Source organism: Xenopus laevis, chromosome 1L, assembly GCF_017654675.1.
Source record: "Xenopus laevis strain J_2021 chromosome 1L, Xenopus_laevis_v10.1, whole genome shotgun sequence".
Classification (NCBI taxonomy): domain Eukaryota; kingdom Metazoa; phylum Chordata; class Amphibia; order Anura; family Pipidae; genus Xenopus; species Xenopus laevis.
Genome location: NC_054371.1, coordinates 139,274,848 through 139,291,950, shown reverse-complemented (window position 1 = coordinate 139,291,950; position 17,103 = coordinate 139,274,848). Strand labels below are relative to the sequence as shown.

General features: G+C 38.8%; 1 protein-coding gene across 1 annotated transcript; it reads left to right on the top strand.

Moving 5' to 3' along the window:
- Positions 1 to 7,703: 7,703 nt before the first annotated feature.
- dmrt3.L (doublesex and mab-3 related transcription factor 3 L homeolog) lies at positions 7,704 to 16,876 on the top strand. The gene is made up of 2 exons (XM_018258574.2): positions 7,704 to 8,407; positions 15,086 to 16,876. The coding sequence occupies exons 1-2, from the start codon at positions 8,011 to 8,013 to the stop codon at positions 16,036 to 16,038; spliced, it is 1,350 nt and encodes a 449-aa protein (XP_018114063.1). The 5' UTR covers positions 7,704 to 8,010; the 3' UTR covers positions 16,039 to 16,876.
- The last annotated feature ends 227 nt before the right edge of the window (positions 16,877 to 17,103 follow it).

The following is a 17,103-nucleotide window of genomic DNA, read 5'->3' as shown; positions in this document are numbered from 1 at the left end:
TTGGCAACTGGGGTTTTCTGGATATAGCTTTTTCTGTAATTTGGATCTCCATACTTTGTCTAAGAAAATATTAATAACATTAAATAATCCCCACAGGATTGTTTTGCCATCAGTATGGATTAAGTATTAGCTGTATTTGCTTTTTCCTATAATTTGGAGCTTTCTGGATGTTGGGCTTTAAGTTAAAGGGGAACTCCACAAAAACATAAGCTTTTTGAAAAGTATAAATAATTTCAAGCAACTTTGCATTATACATCATTTAAAAGCTGCCAACAGATCGATGTCGATCGGACGGGACTAAAAATCCCATCGGATCGCAGCCGCATCTGTCCGTTACCCATCGTTAGGATCATCAAGGTGGGCATATCAGGGAAAGATCCACTCGTTTTGGCTACATCACCAAACGAGCAGATCTCTCCGTGTATGGCCAACTTTAGTCTGCATCCTCCAAACCCCACAACTCCCTGCACACATTATTTCAATAAGGAAAGGAACATCATAGTGCAATGCATTGTGGGTTATGTAGTTCCTGCATGCTGTCTGTAAGCTGTGGAGAAGTTGTTACAATTTGTAAAATCAGTGTTTAGTCCCTCCTTCCCTGCCAGGATTTCAAATGATGCAGAATGAGAAGAACTGATAAACAGCTGGATTTCAGCATTCAGCAGCATTTATTCATACTTTTTGAAGAAAAAGGTAACTGTGATGGGTATATTAGGGGTTTCTGTGTTATGTGGGCCTCTTTATCAAATTTTGGTTTGGAAGCCGGAGTTCCCCTTTAAGGAAACCCACTCAAAAAAAAATAGAAATATGTAAATACAATTTAAGATTATTTTCTAGACTGGAATGACTAAACTTTTAAGAGATCCCATCCTCAAGTAGTTAAAAGCGTAAACTGAAACTTAAACAACAGCAGTGACTAACCCACTATACTTCCTACTCACTAACCTTTAATCCAATTATAGGAATGTCAGGGTTTATTTATATTCAGGCCTTTTGCAGGCTAAATAATATAATTTAGAAATTCAGGCTTTCCTTACTTAAATATAAATTGCTAACTATTTACTGTGTTTCCAAAAAACAATACTTGAACAATACTTGAACCTGATAAACAAGGTACCAAATAAAATACATAGTAAAGTAGCAAATAAATACATACAAATAAATGCTGATTTTTACTATGATAGATGCATGTAGTGATTAATTCCCATTATGCTTTTAAAGGAAAACTATACCCCCCAAACTATGTAGGTCTCTATTAAAAGATACTGAGTAAAACAGCTCATGTGTAAAACCCTGCTTCATGTAAATGAACCATTATCATAATAATATACTTTTTTAGTAGTATGTGCCATTGGGTAATCATAAATAGAAAATTGCCATTTTAAAAAATAAGGGCCGCCCCCTGGGATCGTAAGATTCACTGTGCACACATACAAACCACATGTAAGGTCACATGAGCCAATTAACAGACAGAGTTCTGCCTTTTGCTTCCTCACTTCTTCCTGTTACAGTTAGTGTTGTAGTATTTCTGGTCAGGTGATCTCTGAGGCAGCACAGATAGAGTCACGAAATGGTGGTTCAAGGCAAGAGATGTAAAAGGGCAATATTTATGTAAATATATATTCCAGTTTGGTAAGATTCTTTAATATGTCATTCAATTTGATATAAACTGTCTGTTGCTTAAGTATTCATTTTGGGGGTATAGTTTTCCTTTAACCTAATAAAATGTATAGAAGCATGGTACCTTGTATGTAGTTGCAGGGCCACCATCAGGGGGGCACAGAGGGTACAACTGTACTGGACCTCAAGGGGGCCCGGCTGTGCTGCACTTTTCGAATTAGCTGGGCCCCCCTTACGAGCAAGGAAGTGATGCGCAGCTGAAAGATCCAAATGTCTCATATTGACGAAGAGACAAAGCTACGAAAAGACCCGAAGTTGAAGTCCTGAAGCTGCGAAATACACCCGAAAGTAGCCAAAGCTGAACAAAAAAAGGAACCGAAGAAGCTGAACAAGAACCTAAGGTAAGTTTTACTGAACACCAATGTGTTTTTATTTTATTAAACCCCTGGCGACCAATGTTTTTTTAAAAATATTCCATGACCGCCAATGATTTTTTTTTTACTTGTAGGAGAGCCCTTATCACCAATGTTTTAATTTAAAAAACAAAACAAAAAAAAAACTTACGGGGGGGGGCCCTGTGCCAATGTTTTTTTTACTTGTAGGAGAGCCCTTATCACCAATGTTTTTTTTTAAAAAACAAAACAAAAAAAACTTACGGGGGGGGCCCTGTACCAATGTTTTTTTTTTTTAATTTATAGGGGGGGCTGACCATCAATGAGTTTGCTTTTTACTTGTAGGTGGCCCTGACCACCAATGTTTTTTTTTTTAAACTGTTATGAGGGCCCTGGCACCAATGCTTTTTTTTATTTATAGGGCCCTGACCATCAATGATTTTTTTTTTACTTGTAGGAGGGCTCTAAACACCAATGGTTTTTTTTTTAAAAAAAACTTATGGGGGGCCTGGTGCCAATGGTTTTTTTTTTGTTTTCTTTTTAAACTTATAGGGGGGCCCTGGCCACCAATGATTTTTTTGAACTTGTAGGGGGGCCTTTAAAATATACTATACATCAATTAAAAGATATGCAGACATTTTATGATTTTTAATGGTTTGGAACAGTTCCCTAAACCTAGCCCCCTGCTCTCCTGTTGATCTGTCTGACTACTTTGATGAGCTGGCTGACTACTGTTACTTTGTATCAGCAGCCACAAATGCATATTGTTGGCTTAAATGGCCTGCTTATCTTTTCTGACTATGTATGGCCTGCTTTGGTTGCTTATGTAAGCAACACACCAGTTCCTTCAGCACAGAGAGCAGGATTAGAAAAATGGAAGCAGTATTGCGGTTTTATGGAAACTTTGCAATATTTGACTCTGTTAGGGGGGATTCAGTCCCATACAGCAGTGGCTCCCTGTCTTTGGGGCAGGCACTTCAAGGGAATTGGATGGGAGGAAGCCTGAATGCCAGGTAGGGTAAAATGTGGGGTGCTGGTGTGTTGCTCTGGGTACCCTGGAGCTATAGCAGGGTGACTTATTACACCAGTGTTTTATATATCTTTATATAAGCTTGTAGACATAGGAAAATTGTCTGGAATATAGTAATAGTCAAAAAAGGGATACTTCTCTATAGTATTAGAATTCTTTTCTATTTCCCTCTTTGATAGCAGTGCTATGTAACGGGAATAGATTAATGGGACATAAAACCAAATGAACCCAGCTGGCTGGCTTATTATAACTATGCATGGAGCGATGGATGAAGTATAATGAGTCGGTACCAGTCCAGTGTCTCTAGTCTCTTATTCCTCATTTATCAGTGTGTATTTTTCCCGAAGTAAAGTCAGTGGAATCAGACACTCTTCCTCAGGCTTATCTGCCCCATATGCCTTTGGAAACGCGTTCTCTTTCAACCTATTCTGAGAGGCACTAACTACTAACACGTTATAGTCACCTTGAAATTTCCTCTGCTATTTTCCAATTAAAAGCTTAATAGCCCTGGAAACCGAGTTCATGTGGTGAAGTTTACCATGGCTCCTTTCTATGAAAGGCTTTCTGCTGGGATCCTATTATGTGCTTGAATAAACCTTTTCTGAGCAAACTAAAAGGACTGGAGGTTGTCAGGTGTTGGGTTACAATAGACTTTCAGGCAGGGGACATTGTGCCAACATAAATACAAACTTGGCCCTATAGGGGTATGTTGTCAAATAGTAGGATATGTAAAACATTCCCATCAAATTAAGTATGAGAAAAGGATTACAGGACTATATCAATTGAGTATTTAAATGTGAACTCCAGTGTGCAGTGAGGTGAAAAGTGGGGCCTCTCTACACACAGGAATCTGCAGGAGTGAGAGGGTCAGGAGATGTGTGTATTTGTTTGCTGTGTCTGCGTGTATGGATATATAAGTGTGTGATTGTAAACATCTTACTGTAGGATGTTACAAGTCAGGGTGACATTCTCTGACCATACAAACAAGTTATGAACATCATGTAAGCCTAACATCGTCTTTAATATTCTTTATACTACACAAGAGCCATGAATATCCTTTAAATGATATCCTTATAAACGGTGCTTAGTGATGTCATTGGTTATAATCTGAGTTTAGTGATGTCATTTCTGTCACATGACTCACTGAAACTTGTGTATTATAATAAATAAAGTACTATATAATATAAAAGGCAGGAATTCCATAAAAAAAATATAACCTTATAATGCAGCTTGGCGGTGTCATTATTTTCAATTGGTGCTACCTGTTCGAATATTCTCTCTCCCTCAGCATATTTTAAACATTTGTGTGTATTAGGTCAACTGGGACCTTACCATAATATATCTGTTATGCATTTCAAGACATTTTAAATGGGGAGTATGTTTGATGTGACATCATAGCACCAAATTAATCCCAGTAAGAGCAGGGTGTGTACAAAAGGGTACCAAAAACAGAGAGAGCAGGTTCCAGGAAAAAGTGTAAACACTACCGCAATAAATTATGCTAGCAAGCAAAAATATGTTTATGTGGAGGGGATATACTCACAGTTCACCCCAGTTAAGGTTGCTGCCTGGCCGGTATTTTACCAGCCTGGCTGGTAAAAATGAAGATTGAACCCAATGTTATTAATAGGGAAAAAAGATAAATATATAGGAAGGCCGGTATTATATTTCCAGAAAAGGTGGCAACCGTAACCCAAGTCCACAGGTGCATATCCAAGAAAATGCAAAAATAGTCCCTCCAGTCAAAAACAGCCTAACACGTTTCGTGCCTGTTGGGGGCACTTACTTATAGTTTTGTGTACAAAAGGGGTTCACTCTTACAATAGGTCAGTAATAGTTTTAGGTGCAGTAAAAACAAAATGTATTAGCAATGACAAGTTTGGAATATAGGACCTCAGTGTTACACAGGTTGTCACACGTGTCACACAGTGATGTCACACGTGTAAGGTAGGTTGCATCATCATTTTCCACACTAGGACAATGAATTGGGAACAAACTAATGAACATTTAAAGAGATGTATTGGATGATGGTATTTTGCTCCCCTGGACTCTCTAGCACTATATAACAGGATGACTGCAGCTTCAATGTGTGTACATTGTTCCTACGATTCAAGGAGTCTGAACCTCTATGTCGCACTACTAGAACACACTGCTGTCGCAAACAAGGTGTTTAGATCCTGGTTGCTTGAACCTTGGTGGATCGACTGACTACAGTGCTGAAAACGGCAAAAAAAGTATTCACACCTGCCATAAAGGGAAATAGACACTAAGCAATTTTATAAATTCTTCATTTACAATGCTGCTTATTGTTTGTTGGTATATTGAGTAAAAGTGGTTTTATTTAGAAAGAATGTTAAAGGTAACAGATAGTATCCATCTTTACACAGACTGACATTTTTTACTTGACAGTACAACCCTGAACTATATGCTGTATGCTATCATCAAGAGAAAAGAATGGAGACATGTTATTTAATGAAGTCGCCACTCCATGTAATAATCGCATCTTATTAGAAATGCTGCGAATGCGAAACAAGAAGCTGGGAGTGTGTGGCGAAACATAAGGGCAGGCGTGGCTGTTCATCTTCATGACAATCGATTAAACCCATTTCCCATTTACACAGGTTACTTAATAAAAGAAAACGTTTTTACGGCGCAGTATTACTGGGCGCCTTCCCTCCCTCAGCCGGCCTCACAAGAAAATATTTATCCAATCTGTCTCAGTCGGGCAAGACAAACAGTGCGCGCGTCTGGAGACGTTACTGCCTCGCCTAGTACTTACTCTCCTGTACATTCATCCTGGCCATAATCCCCGTGACATTTATATTCTGTAATAGATAAAATAGAAAGTCAAACAATGAAAAGTATCCGAGCAAAGGAAGCGTCTGAGATTCTTTCGTTCGGGTGTAGCCAGCGTTATCCGAATGTGCATTACAAGGGAGCTCCTTTTGATTTTGAGAATTTCTTATGGGGAGGAAGTAGGAGTAACTTAGGCATCCAGTTGCAGGGTTCACCTGTAAATGAATGTAGAGAGTGATGTTCTGAGGCAAATTGCAATTGGTTTTTATTATTTGTGGGGTTTTTTTGCGTTTTTTTGCTTTTATTTATTCAACAGCTCTTGATTTTGCAAATTTCACCAATCTGGTTGCAGGGGTCCACATTACCCTAAAAAAAAACATGCTCTGATTTGAACCAGAGATTGAAGAGGCCGAAATAGAAGGATAAGTAATAAAAAGTAGCAATAACAACACATCTGTAGCCTTACAGAGCATTTGTTTTAGATGGGGTCAGTGACCCCATTTGAAAGCTGGAAAGGCAAATAGTTGAAAAGTATAACAAAGCAGATTGAAAAGTTGCTTAGAATTGACCTTTCTATAACATACTAAAAATTAACTTAGAGGTGTACTACCTCTTTAATAATAAACACAGACTGAAATAATTCTCCAAAGTTGATGCCAAATTGCTAATTGTACATTTATTATGGAAAGGGCCTGGCGCTCCAGGAACTTCCGACTGTGTATACAGAATCTTGCTGCAGCCAGGCCTTCACTTTCACATGCCTATATGGTCCAGCAGATGATTTGATATAGGGTTGCTAGGAATTGGGTTCAATAAAATCTGTACTGCAGTATATAACACGCTTTGGGGCAGTCCCTGTTTGTGACTCTCTGTCCTGAACCCCCTGTTTATTAAAAGTGACCAACTGCATAACTTAATTTTAATGATTGTAGGACTGACTGGATTATACTTTTCATTATCTGCTCTTACTGGAAAACATATTCATACGACAAAGGATTGTTAAAAAAATATTTACTCTGTTTTATGATCGATGTAAAGGTTCAGGACCCGAACTCACATGCAGTGCAATGACTTCTTCCTTGTCTTTGAAGATTTGTATTGCATTTATATATGGTTCCCCCAAAATAAATCTCTGTCCTATGTGGCACAGGATGCACATGGTAAATATCACCAGTAGCACTGATATTGCATTTAGGGCTAGATCTACACTTCCCTTCTAAATTCCAAATTCAGGCCAGAGACCGACCCCTGCTAAGGTAACTGGGATCAGGGTGATGCTATAGACATTTGCCAGCAGCAGTCTTACAGCGATGGGCACTAGGATCCCATTCTCTGGGCACAGTCAGTTACTGTTCTGTTTGATGTATTCATAGTAAATCTTATAGGCTGGGAGAAGCACGTTTCGTACATATACAATTATATTATACTGCCTGGACTGTTCACTTAGAAATCTCCTTATTATTACAGTCATATAGTTACAGCAGCTGCTGTCTGTCCTTCTGATGGGCCACCACAATAAAACACATTTAGACCCATTAAATCCCTAAACTTCCACTGACATGGGAACTCTTCTTGCTCGGTTATATACACTGAAAATAATACACAGACATATGCCCACACACTGTCAGTATTACAGGGGGTGTCAGTCCTAGAACAATCCCACATTGTCTGTATATGAGGAAGTAACTGCACGTATATATATATTCAGCATGAAAGCAGGTTGATTCTATAATGGGACCTCTGTTCCCCAGAGATTCAGGCCAGTCCGGGCAGGGAACCCTCCCACAGCTGTGAGCACTGGCGAGTAGGCGGGGCTCTTATAATGGGCGGGGCAGGCCAGGGGGCATTGGGAGGTGTAGGTAGAAGGGAAAGGAAGCCATTCGTGGTCTGATTGAACCAGTGAGCTGGGCACACGCAAATGGGCAAGCACTGACCCTAGCTCCGTTTTCCTGGCATGGGAAAGCGCAAATACGCAAACCCCAGACACCTGCTATAGCCAAGGGTAGAAAATCCTGCCTTTGAAGGAAGCAAGACCGGGCACCCGCACTGCATTGACTGACCTGAGGCACTAGTCTTATTGTTGCAGCTACTTCGGAGTAATAGTCACAGAGCCCAGCCCTTGTATAAGGAAAAGTCTGAGGCTGCTGTGCCATCTATTTGCACACCAGAGCCATGAATGGCTACGGTTCTCCCTACCTGTATATGGGGGGTCCAGTGTCTCAGCCCCGTGCCCCCCTGCAGAGGACCCCGAAATGTGCCCGCTGTAGGAATCATGGGGTCCTTTCCTGGCTGAAAGGACACAAGCGTTACTGCCGCTTTAAGGACTGTACCTGCGAGAAGTGCATCCTCATCATAGAGAGGCAGAGGGTGATGGCTGCCCAGGTGGCACTCCGGAGGCAACAGGCCAACGAGAGCTTAGAAAGCTTGATCCCAGATACACTCAGGTCAGTGCCAGGTCTGACTTCCAGTCTGCCCACGGACACCAACCAGCAGCCTGGCCGCCCTGCAGAAATGGGCATCAGATGGGCACAGGAGGCTCCCTCCAGCATGGCGCTTTCTGTGAAGGCAGGTGGGTATCTGGCACCAGAGACACAGTGAACTGCTGGTATGGCTTTTACGTGCATGGGCATTATCTTTACTGCAATAGGCATCAAAGTAAATGGTACCAAGGGGGGGCAATCTCAGGCAGGTTGGGTGATTAACTCAAATGGACATAACTTCTGAGGGAACGAGGCACCAAGTAAATGCAAAAAATGTTTCATGAAAAGAAACAAGGGTCATTCAATATTTGTATAGATTTGCCCATTTCATTCTTTTGTTTTAACCTGGATAGGAAGATTGTTTTTTTCCCTTTTCACTGCCAACGTTATCAGCTGTCAAAGCAAAACATTGCTTGTCATTAGCCTTACATCAGGACTCTGACAGGGAGTGCAAAATGAAACTTCATCTCACAACTTGCCTCTTCTCATGGGCTCATATTGGAACTTTGGCTGGCAACTAAACACGTGGGCTTTTCTGTTTATTTCAGGTGGCATCATGTACATTTATTATTACATTAGATACATTTATTTTAAAGAAACGAAACCCAGAATGAGTTGTTTTGTGTTTTATATTAGAAACAATATAATATATATATATTAGAAAGAATATTAAGAATGAAACCAACGTTTGCATTAGAATTCAGCGCCCACAATATAATATTAATAATATAAAGTCACATTGTGATTACAGACAGATTCTTCCAGACAGATTTTTTTCATGTTGTTCATGTTAGTTTAATGACACTAGAACATCTAACATTTCTTATTAAAACACATGTTCTCTGTTGGATTGAGATTAAGGCTATGACTTGGCCATTGCAACACAATCACCTTTTTTTTCTTGAGACACGCTATTACTTTGTCTTATATTTGCGAATTGGATTCATTTACCGCATGGGGCAAATTGCACTAGTGCTGTGACCCATGGCAACCAATCATTATTTTGCTTTCAGTTTTATTCCTGACTTTATGCAATGATTAAATGGTTGCCTTGGGTTACTGGTTGCCCATGTGCAAATTATAGTTTTAGCACAAAAAAAAACCAATCTTTTCCTAAGCTTCACTTTTTAGCAAGCAATTTGTTTTGCAGTATTTCACTGTATGTTGCACCATTCATTTTCCTACTGTTATAGCAAGATGCCAGTGTTGTGTTCTACTCAAGCTTATAATAGAGTATGATGGTTTTAGAGCTCTTGTTTCATTCATTCATTTGAGACATCTGTACAATTATTTGAAAATTAGGATGCAAAAGTGTAAATGGTGAATGCTTCTGCAATGCAGTGAATATTTACAAAATCACATTGCTCTTATCATGGGAAGTTCACAAAAAGCCACAAAATACAAATTCTGCTAGACTCTGGTGTTTTCGGACATATTTACAACAGGACAAAAAAAATTCATTCTTATTCTGCAGAATAACTGGATTAAAATCACTAAAGCACTACTTAAAAACTTCCTGCTATATTTTTTTCTCTACCAATAGCTACCAAGAGCAAGAGGTATATTAATGATAAAATAGTGTATAGGTATTAACTGGGCATTTGATAGCGGAAAGCTGAAGGAGAGAACCATAGAAATCCAGTAAAGTTTTTATTCTGTATACAGAACATTTAGGCGCAGTATATAGTATTGGGTTTTTTAAAGGACCAGTAACATCAAATTTTTTTGTAAAAAAATTCGTTAGTATACAACGAAAAATAAACACCAAGACAAATGAAACTTTTGAAATGCAAAGCCTTTATTAATTGCCGGACAACCGAGAGACTGAAAATTGTGTGTGTGTGTGTGGGGGGGGGGCACCAGGAATAAGGGGTCCTGGCACCATTGGTTCTATAGGGTAAAACAGAGAGGTTTATTAAAAGGACAGCAGAAACATTTGCAAGAAATGTACTACATGTCAGGTGTCAAGTAACACTTATGCCCACTCCCTGCCTTGGGCAGATGGATATAGTGGAAGTGGAAGTCAGTGTATCCCTTCTGTATACACACCTTTTGTTTATTAGATCTAAAATAGGGGATTTTGGGAAGGAAATTAATCTGTAATAATACTAGTCCCAGTGCTGGTTCACCCCTAAGAAGTTTATAACAGTCAACCTGCTTCCTATAGTTTATGTTGGGCAGGGCATGGGAAGTGCTTGCTCAAAGTGCAAGGGTTTAAAACATGGGGCAGTTATTTGCTGATCCTAATACTGCAAGCTGAAATGTCCTACAAGTCTCACAACTCCATAAAGGCCTACCATTCTCAGTGCACATAATTATGGCTATGCAAGAGTTACTTTCTGCCATGCAGAAGCTGCGAGGGAAACCATTGAACTTCCATTTCCGCTAAATCTTTTTTTCAGTGTGTCCTTGCTCTGCAAGCTATCAATCTAAACGCCCATTTTATTTAATACCTTAGCTGACAAGAAAGACGTGCACGTTTTAAGTAGGATAACGAAATTCAGTTATTTTGTGAAAATCACAGGCAGCCTTTGAAAGGCAGTATGTTATAGAATAGCCAATTCTAAGCAACTTTTTGGTCTTCATTATTTATTTTATAGGTTTTTTTTAATTACTTGCCTTATGTTTCTGACTCTTTTCAGCTTTTAAATGGGTGTCACTGACCCCATCTAAAAATCTAGATTCTACACCTGGATTTAAACAGAGTGCAGTGAGTGTTTCCCCTTTTGAAATTTGTATCAGGTTTCTACAGCATTGTTTTCAGTTATTCAACATTACATAATTATAGCGCATCGAAAACATTCTGAAGGCGTTATGGCAGTAATTTATCTAAGTGGTAGGGACGGACTTTCTGCAGTTCAAAATGTCCATGGGAAATAAACCTGTATGATTATTTATTTTTTATTACTGTCTTTACTTTTGGTCCATTTCCTATCCCTCTTCCCTTTTGCCTTTCGAAGCTGCTGCCTGGTTGCTGAGTAGAACAGTCCCTAGAAACGGAGGGCCGTTTATATCTATCTATCTATCTATCTATCTATCTATCTATCTATCTATCTATCTATCTATCTATCTATCTATCTATCTATCTATCTATCATCTATCTATCTATCCATATATACACACACACACACTTTGGGTCTGCATAATAAAACGATTTAAAAAAAGACAAGGCAAAAATGAAAACCCGTTGTCAAGTGGACAGTTATGCCTACACTATACTAAAAAAAGTTGAATTTAATTTTAATGCCATTTCCTCAGGCTGGAGCGAGGTAAAAAAAAGAATCCATCTTGCCCTATCAGATTGTTTATATTTCAAAATAAATTGAGTCTTAGATGTGGGTGAGTGATTACTGTGTTTGACTTTGGCCTCCGTTACAGATGAAGCAAGCGGGAAATTTTTTCTGGGTCGCCAATACTGGCAGTTGGCAGAGAAAATATTGGGCACCGCCTGATGTTGAGGAGGTGTGTGTGTGTGTCACGTCCATATATTGGATTTAGTCTCATATGTCCTTAAAAAAAAAAAAAAAAATATATATATATATATATATATATATATATATATATATATATATATTATAGCATTATACAAATACATGCCCAAATATTGTCAATGCCCAAATATTGCAGTAAGTATGGCCCTGGTAGCTGAATCCAAAGGCCTTCAATTATGGGGTGTCTGACAAGAGTCTCACATATCTAAACTTATAAATAGTCTACAAAGTCCAGGTTTGTTTCCCAGACTCATTGCCATAGTTATTGCCCAGGGCCCAGCTGGCACGACTAAAGTAGCCACATAGGCAGCTCCTACACACAGGCAGCGATTTCATTTGTAACGTGGGATTCTCACTTTGCCCAGGGACAGAGCTGACAAACTGGCTATTTATTGTTTGTGAGTGAGCGGTGGTATTGAGCTCTGCAATAAACTGCTCAGCCTGTGATAGATGCACTTCATAAAAGATTACAGGAATCGCACTGAGACAGAAGGAATTGAGTCTGGTAGCAATAACTTGTGCACAAGGTTAGGCAGCTGCCAGCTTGTTTGTATGATACCATTCCCTGCCATTCCTCTGCGCCTGCCTCTGCCCAGTTGATTGCGCTTCCATACAGGACCGCATGTCTACTAAGGGCCTGATGTTTTGGAATACAAATGTATTAAAATTGCAATTATAAAATTATAAAATCTAGTTCGATTTTTTAATGCCCATCAGTACTATTTTAATTTGCATGACTACTTTAAAATGGAATTGGCTAAAGGAAAAATCATGCTGTGTTACATTTTAGTTTTTTTTTTTGTTTTGGTATTTTTAATGGGTGCAATGTAATGTTTGGCAAACGAGACGTTTTCCAGAGAGTTGCTGTCTCTTTCTTACCCCCTAGTATAAATATTCGTTTACTTTATAACAAAATGTACACAATACAGAAGACAAACACTAAGAATGTATAACAGAAATATTTTTTGTTTAATGTCTTGACATTATCTAGAACATAACTGAGGTAACAAGGCTAATCTGTAAATATTATTATTTGTCATTAGACTAGATCTGTGTGTCAGATCCTCAAGATGCTTAGGGTGGGTGCACACAATTGTTTTGAATAATTTAACATTTTTCTGCATAGAAAATACTATAAATAGCTGTGATGAGAACCCGATTCTCCGACTTATTTGGTTTCTCTGAGAAGCTGCCAATCGGACCAATACCTTACATTCAGATCCTTTCCTGCATGCAGCAATATAAATGCCAATAGTCTAATTTGCAAACATCTTACCTTTGTTTGCTATACTCAAAATAAACTATAAAGATGAAGGTTTTCCAGAATTGCATATGGGAAATTACTATGATATAATAGATCATTCACCAAGATTATAAACGACTATGACATATAGGAAAGCTCAAATAATTCCAACATTAACCTGGGTTATGTAAAAAAATGTAATTCATTAAGTATGGCAAACAAAAATATTCTTCCTGGCACACTTTTATGCTAAAATAAACCAGCATTTTGCTGGTATTATTTTGTTTCCAGTTGTGACATAATTTTTTTCCATAGTTAATTGCATACTAAAAGTTAATTTTGAAATAAAGTTCCACTTTAAAATTATCACTGGTAATTAAACCCTTTAATTACAATGCCATCTCATTTTTATTACGTTCAACAGTGGCGTTATCTTTTGCAACATTATATTTATGCAATACACAAGAGCCATAAATATCCTGTAAATTATATCCTTATAAATGGTGCTTAGTGATGTCATCTGTTATAATCGGAGTGATGTCATTTATGTCACATGATTAGCTGAAATTTGTGTATTATAATAAATAAATAAATTACCCCCTGTTGCAAAATATGAGTATATTAGAAGTCGCCACTTAGCTCGGAGTTCCATGACCTGTATAAAAACACTCAGCCTCCAGCCTTGTGTGTTTATATGGTCATGGAAAGCCTCAGTAAGTTATAATAGCCTTACATTTTACAAGATTACAAGAGGGGGTACTTTACTTTATATTTATATATATATATATATATATATATATATATATATATATATATATATATACATATATTAATTATATATATATATATATATATATATATATATATATATATATATATATATATATATATATATATATATATATATATAATTTGTGTAACTTGATTCACTGAAACCCGTTTATTATAAATTACACTCCCCTGTTGTAAAATATGAGGATATTAGTAATCACCTTGGAGTACCATGACCTGTAGAAAATATTCAGCATTTAGACTCCTGCTTTTATATGGTCATGGAATTACTTGGTAAATTCATATATCCTTGTATTAACAACAGAGTTACATTATTCTCACTGTATCCAGTATTTTTATATCTGTTGTTGGAGATTTGTTTCTGGGCACAAGTAATTTTAGTGTTGCCAATGCCACGAAAACTTTGTCTATAAAAATATATTTAATTTTGTAAAACGAATATACTTTGACTTTCCTGATAGAATTTTATTAATTGTGCTCAGGTTTTTTAACAGTCCAGTAATCACACACCCATTAGTAATATTTTCAGGGATATAATATTTCCACTTTTTAATGACTTGTTTCTCAGGAGAGATATTACCAGTAAAAGACGCATCTTTGTTCGAATTATATTTAATGAAGCGCTGCTGAGTTTTATAAGGAATACTTTTGAAGACGAGACACTATTTTTTTTAATAAAACACTGGTCATATACATGTTTGTGTGTATTTATAGCAGCTTGTTTCAATTTTTTACTTTCATTCAGGTACAATAAGCTTCTGTCAATGGCTGCTGCTATATATGAGTTCCCCAGCGTTGGAGGAAGCTGCGTTTTATATAAACCTGCATATATCACTATGAAGATTTTCATTCATCCTGGTCATATATCATTCACCTATATAGATTTTCATTCACCTGCATATATCCTAAAATGTATCATGGACACATTTATCAATTATGAATGCCAGCATGGGCTCATGATAGGTTTTACAATGATAATGAACTGAGTTATTATTTCAAATTACTGGCAAATCATGTACTAAATATCTAAATAAAATCGCATGCTACATTGCAACGTTATAAATACAAATAAAGGGATAAACGGAGGAAATTAGATGTTTTGTTTGTGAAAACCGATTGCCTTCTTTGTGGGGTTGCTGTGCTAGGCGTGTTGTACATCAGTTAGCGCTGAGGGAGTGAGCCCACATGATGCAGGTGGGAAGCCACATTACAAACTGATTTTCTATTTGTTTCACATACAGACCTGGCAGAGGAGAGGATGGGGGACAGCAGCGGCACAGAGGCCGGGGAGACATACAGCGAAAAAGACGCAGAGCACCGGAGCTCTCCAGAAGGGAAGCCTTGCTGTACCCCAGACAGCCCTGAGGCGGTGCCAGTTGCAGAGGAGGGGTACCCTGTGCACAAATCCTGCAGCACCACGGACAGCACCACGGACAGCTCCAAGTACCCGGAGGAGCAGGGACATCTAGTAATTGAGGGAGCCACCGGCACCGTGTCGCTTCCCTTCAACCTGAAGGCCAACAGGCCGCCCCTAGAGGTTCTTAAGAAGATATTTCCTAGTCAGAAGCCCACAGTCCTTGAACTCATACTGAAGGGGTGCGGTGGGGACTTGGTGGGGGCAGTAGAAGTGCTTCTGTCCAGCAGATCCTCAGTAGCTGGTGAGAGAACTGCACCTGAACCCGAAAGCATAGTGTTGCCTCACAATGGCCATTTGTTCGAACACACGCTCAGTTCATACCCCTTATCCTCATCCAAGTGGTCTGTGGGATCTGCCTTTAGGGTGCCAGATACGTTACGCTTCTCTGCAGATTCTAACAACGTGGTCCCCAACCCTCTGGCTGTACCACTGCAGCACCCCTTCCCTCAGCCCCCCAGGTACCCTCTTCTCCTCCGGAACACCTTGGCAAGAAACCAGTCCAACCCATTCCTGCCCAATGATGTGACCTTATGGAACACCATGACCCTGCAGCAGCAGTACCAGCTGAGATCTCAGTATGTCAGCCCTTTCTCAGGCAATTCCTCCAGTGTGTTCAGAAGTTCCCCTGTGCTCTCTGCCAGACCCCCTGAAGACCCTAGAATATCAGTGTCTGAAGAGAGCTGCCCCATTGTGGTCAAACAGCCAATTTACACAGAGGATGACTATGATGAGAGATCAGATTCATCAGACTCCAGAATACTCAACAATTCCTCTTAAAGGGTGCTGTGGCTCATTGGGCCAAACCAAGAGACTAGCAGTGAAATGAACAGGAAGATCTGTAGTAAAACCCCCTTATCTAACTTTATTTAATGCCCCATTTCCTCCTGCACTTGGCAAAGCAATAAGTAGAGGCTGGAGTGCCTATTATTATATAGCTAGTTATGAACTATGTAAATATTATTTAAAAGAAACATATACATTTGTATCAGTTATTCCTAGCTTCATGACATGTGCCAATGAATAGCACAAAAACTCTATTCTCCAAAGAGCTGCAGTCAAAAACCCATTTGGATTTGGAGCTCAGTACTACCATAGTAATTTGGGTCTTAGTACTTTTTTTGTGCACAGAATAACAGAACATCAGGCCCAAACCTACAACCTGGAAACTCAGAGGGTCTACTGTAAGCTCTAAGTGCATTATACTGGACCTGTGTTCGGTTGTTTTGGTCTTTGTGAAAATTAAATGTCAAGGTTCATGTTGAACCTCAGTCCAGACATGCAGGGCACATTACAATATCATCCTTCCTCCTGTTAACTGCTGAGTGCGTGGCAATAAGACAATATTATGGAGCCCTTGCCCTGACAGCTGCCTGCGTGAGGGTATTACAGAATATTACAGAACTTGAGTGAGAGGTGACTTACTGAAGCAACCCATGGCAGCCCTCCCCTGTCTTCTCACGCTAGAAAAGAACATATGTAATGTAAATGTAATACTGCTAAACAGAATGTGAACTGCATGGATTGCATTGTTAAATGAGCCCAACAGCAAATACTGTCAGGTTAATGTAGCATGCTAAGGACTCTGGCAGAAATAAAACAGATAATGAGCATGCCATTTATACTTGTAATTTCTTAAATTAAATTGGCACACACCTGGGAATGCAGACAAGGCAAGATGCAGGAAACAGAGGCATCACTCAGTTACATTGAAAATTTAAACAGGGCATACGATAAGGATATATGACTCCTTTTACCTTTGTTCATTAATAAAGTAACACAAATGTAAAAATCAAAGTCTCTGGAATAAGGAAGAGCAGGCATATGTAACTCAAATGACAGAAA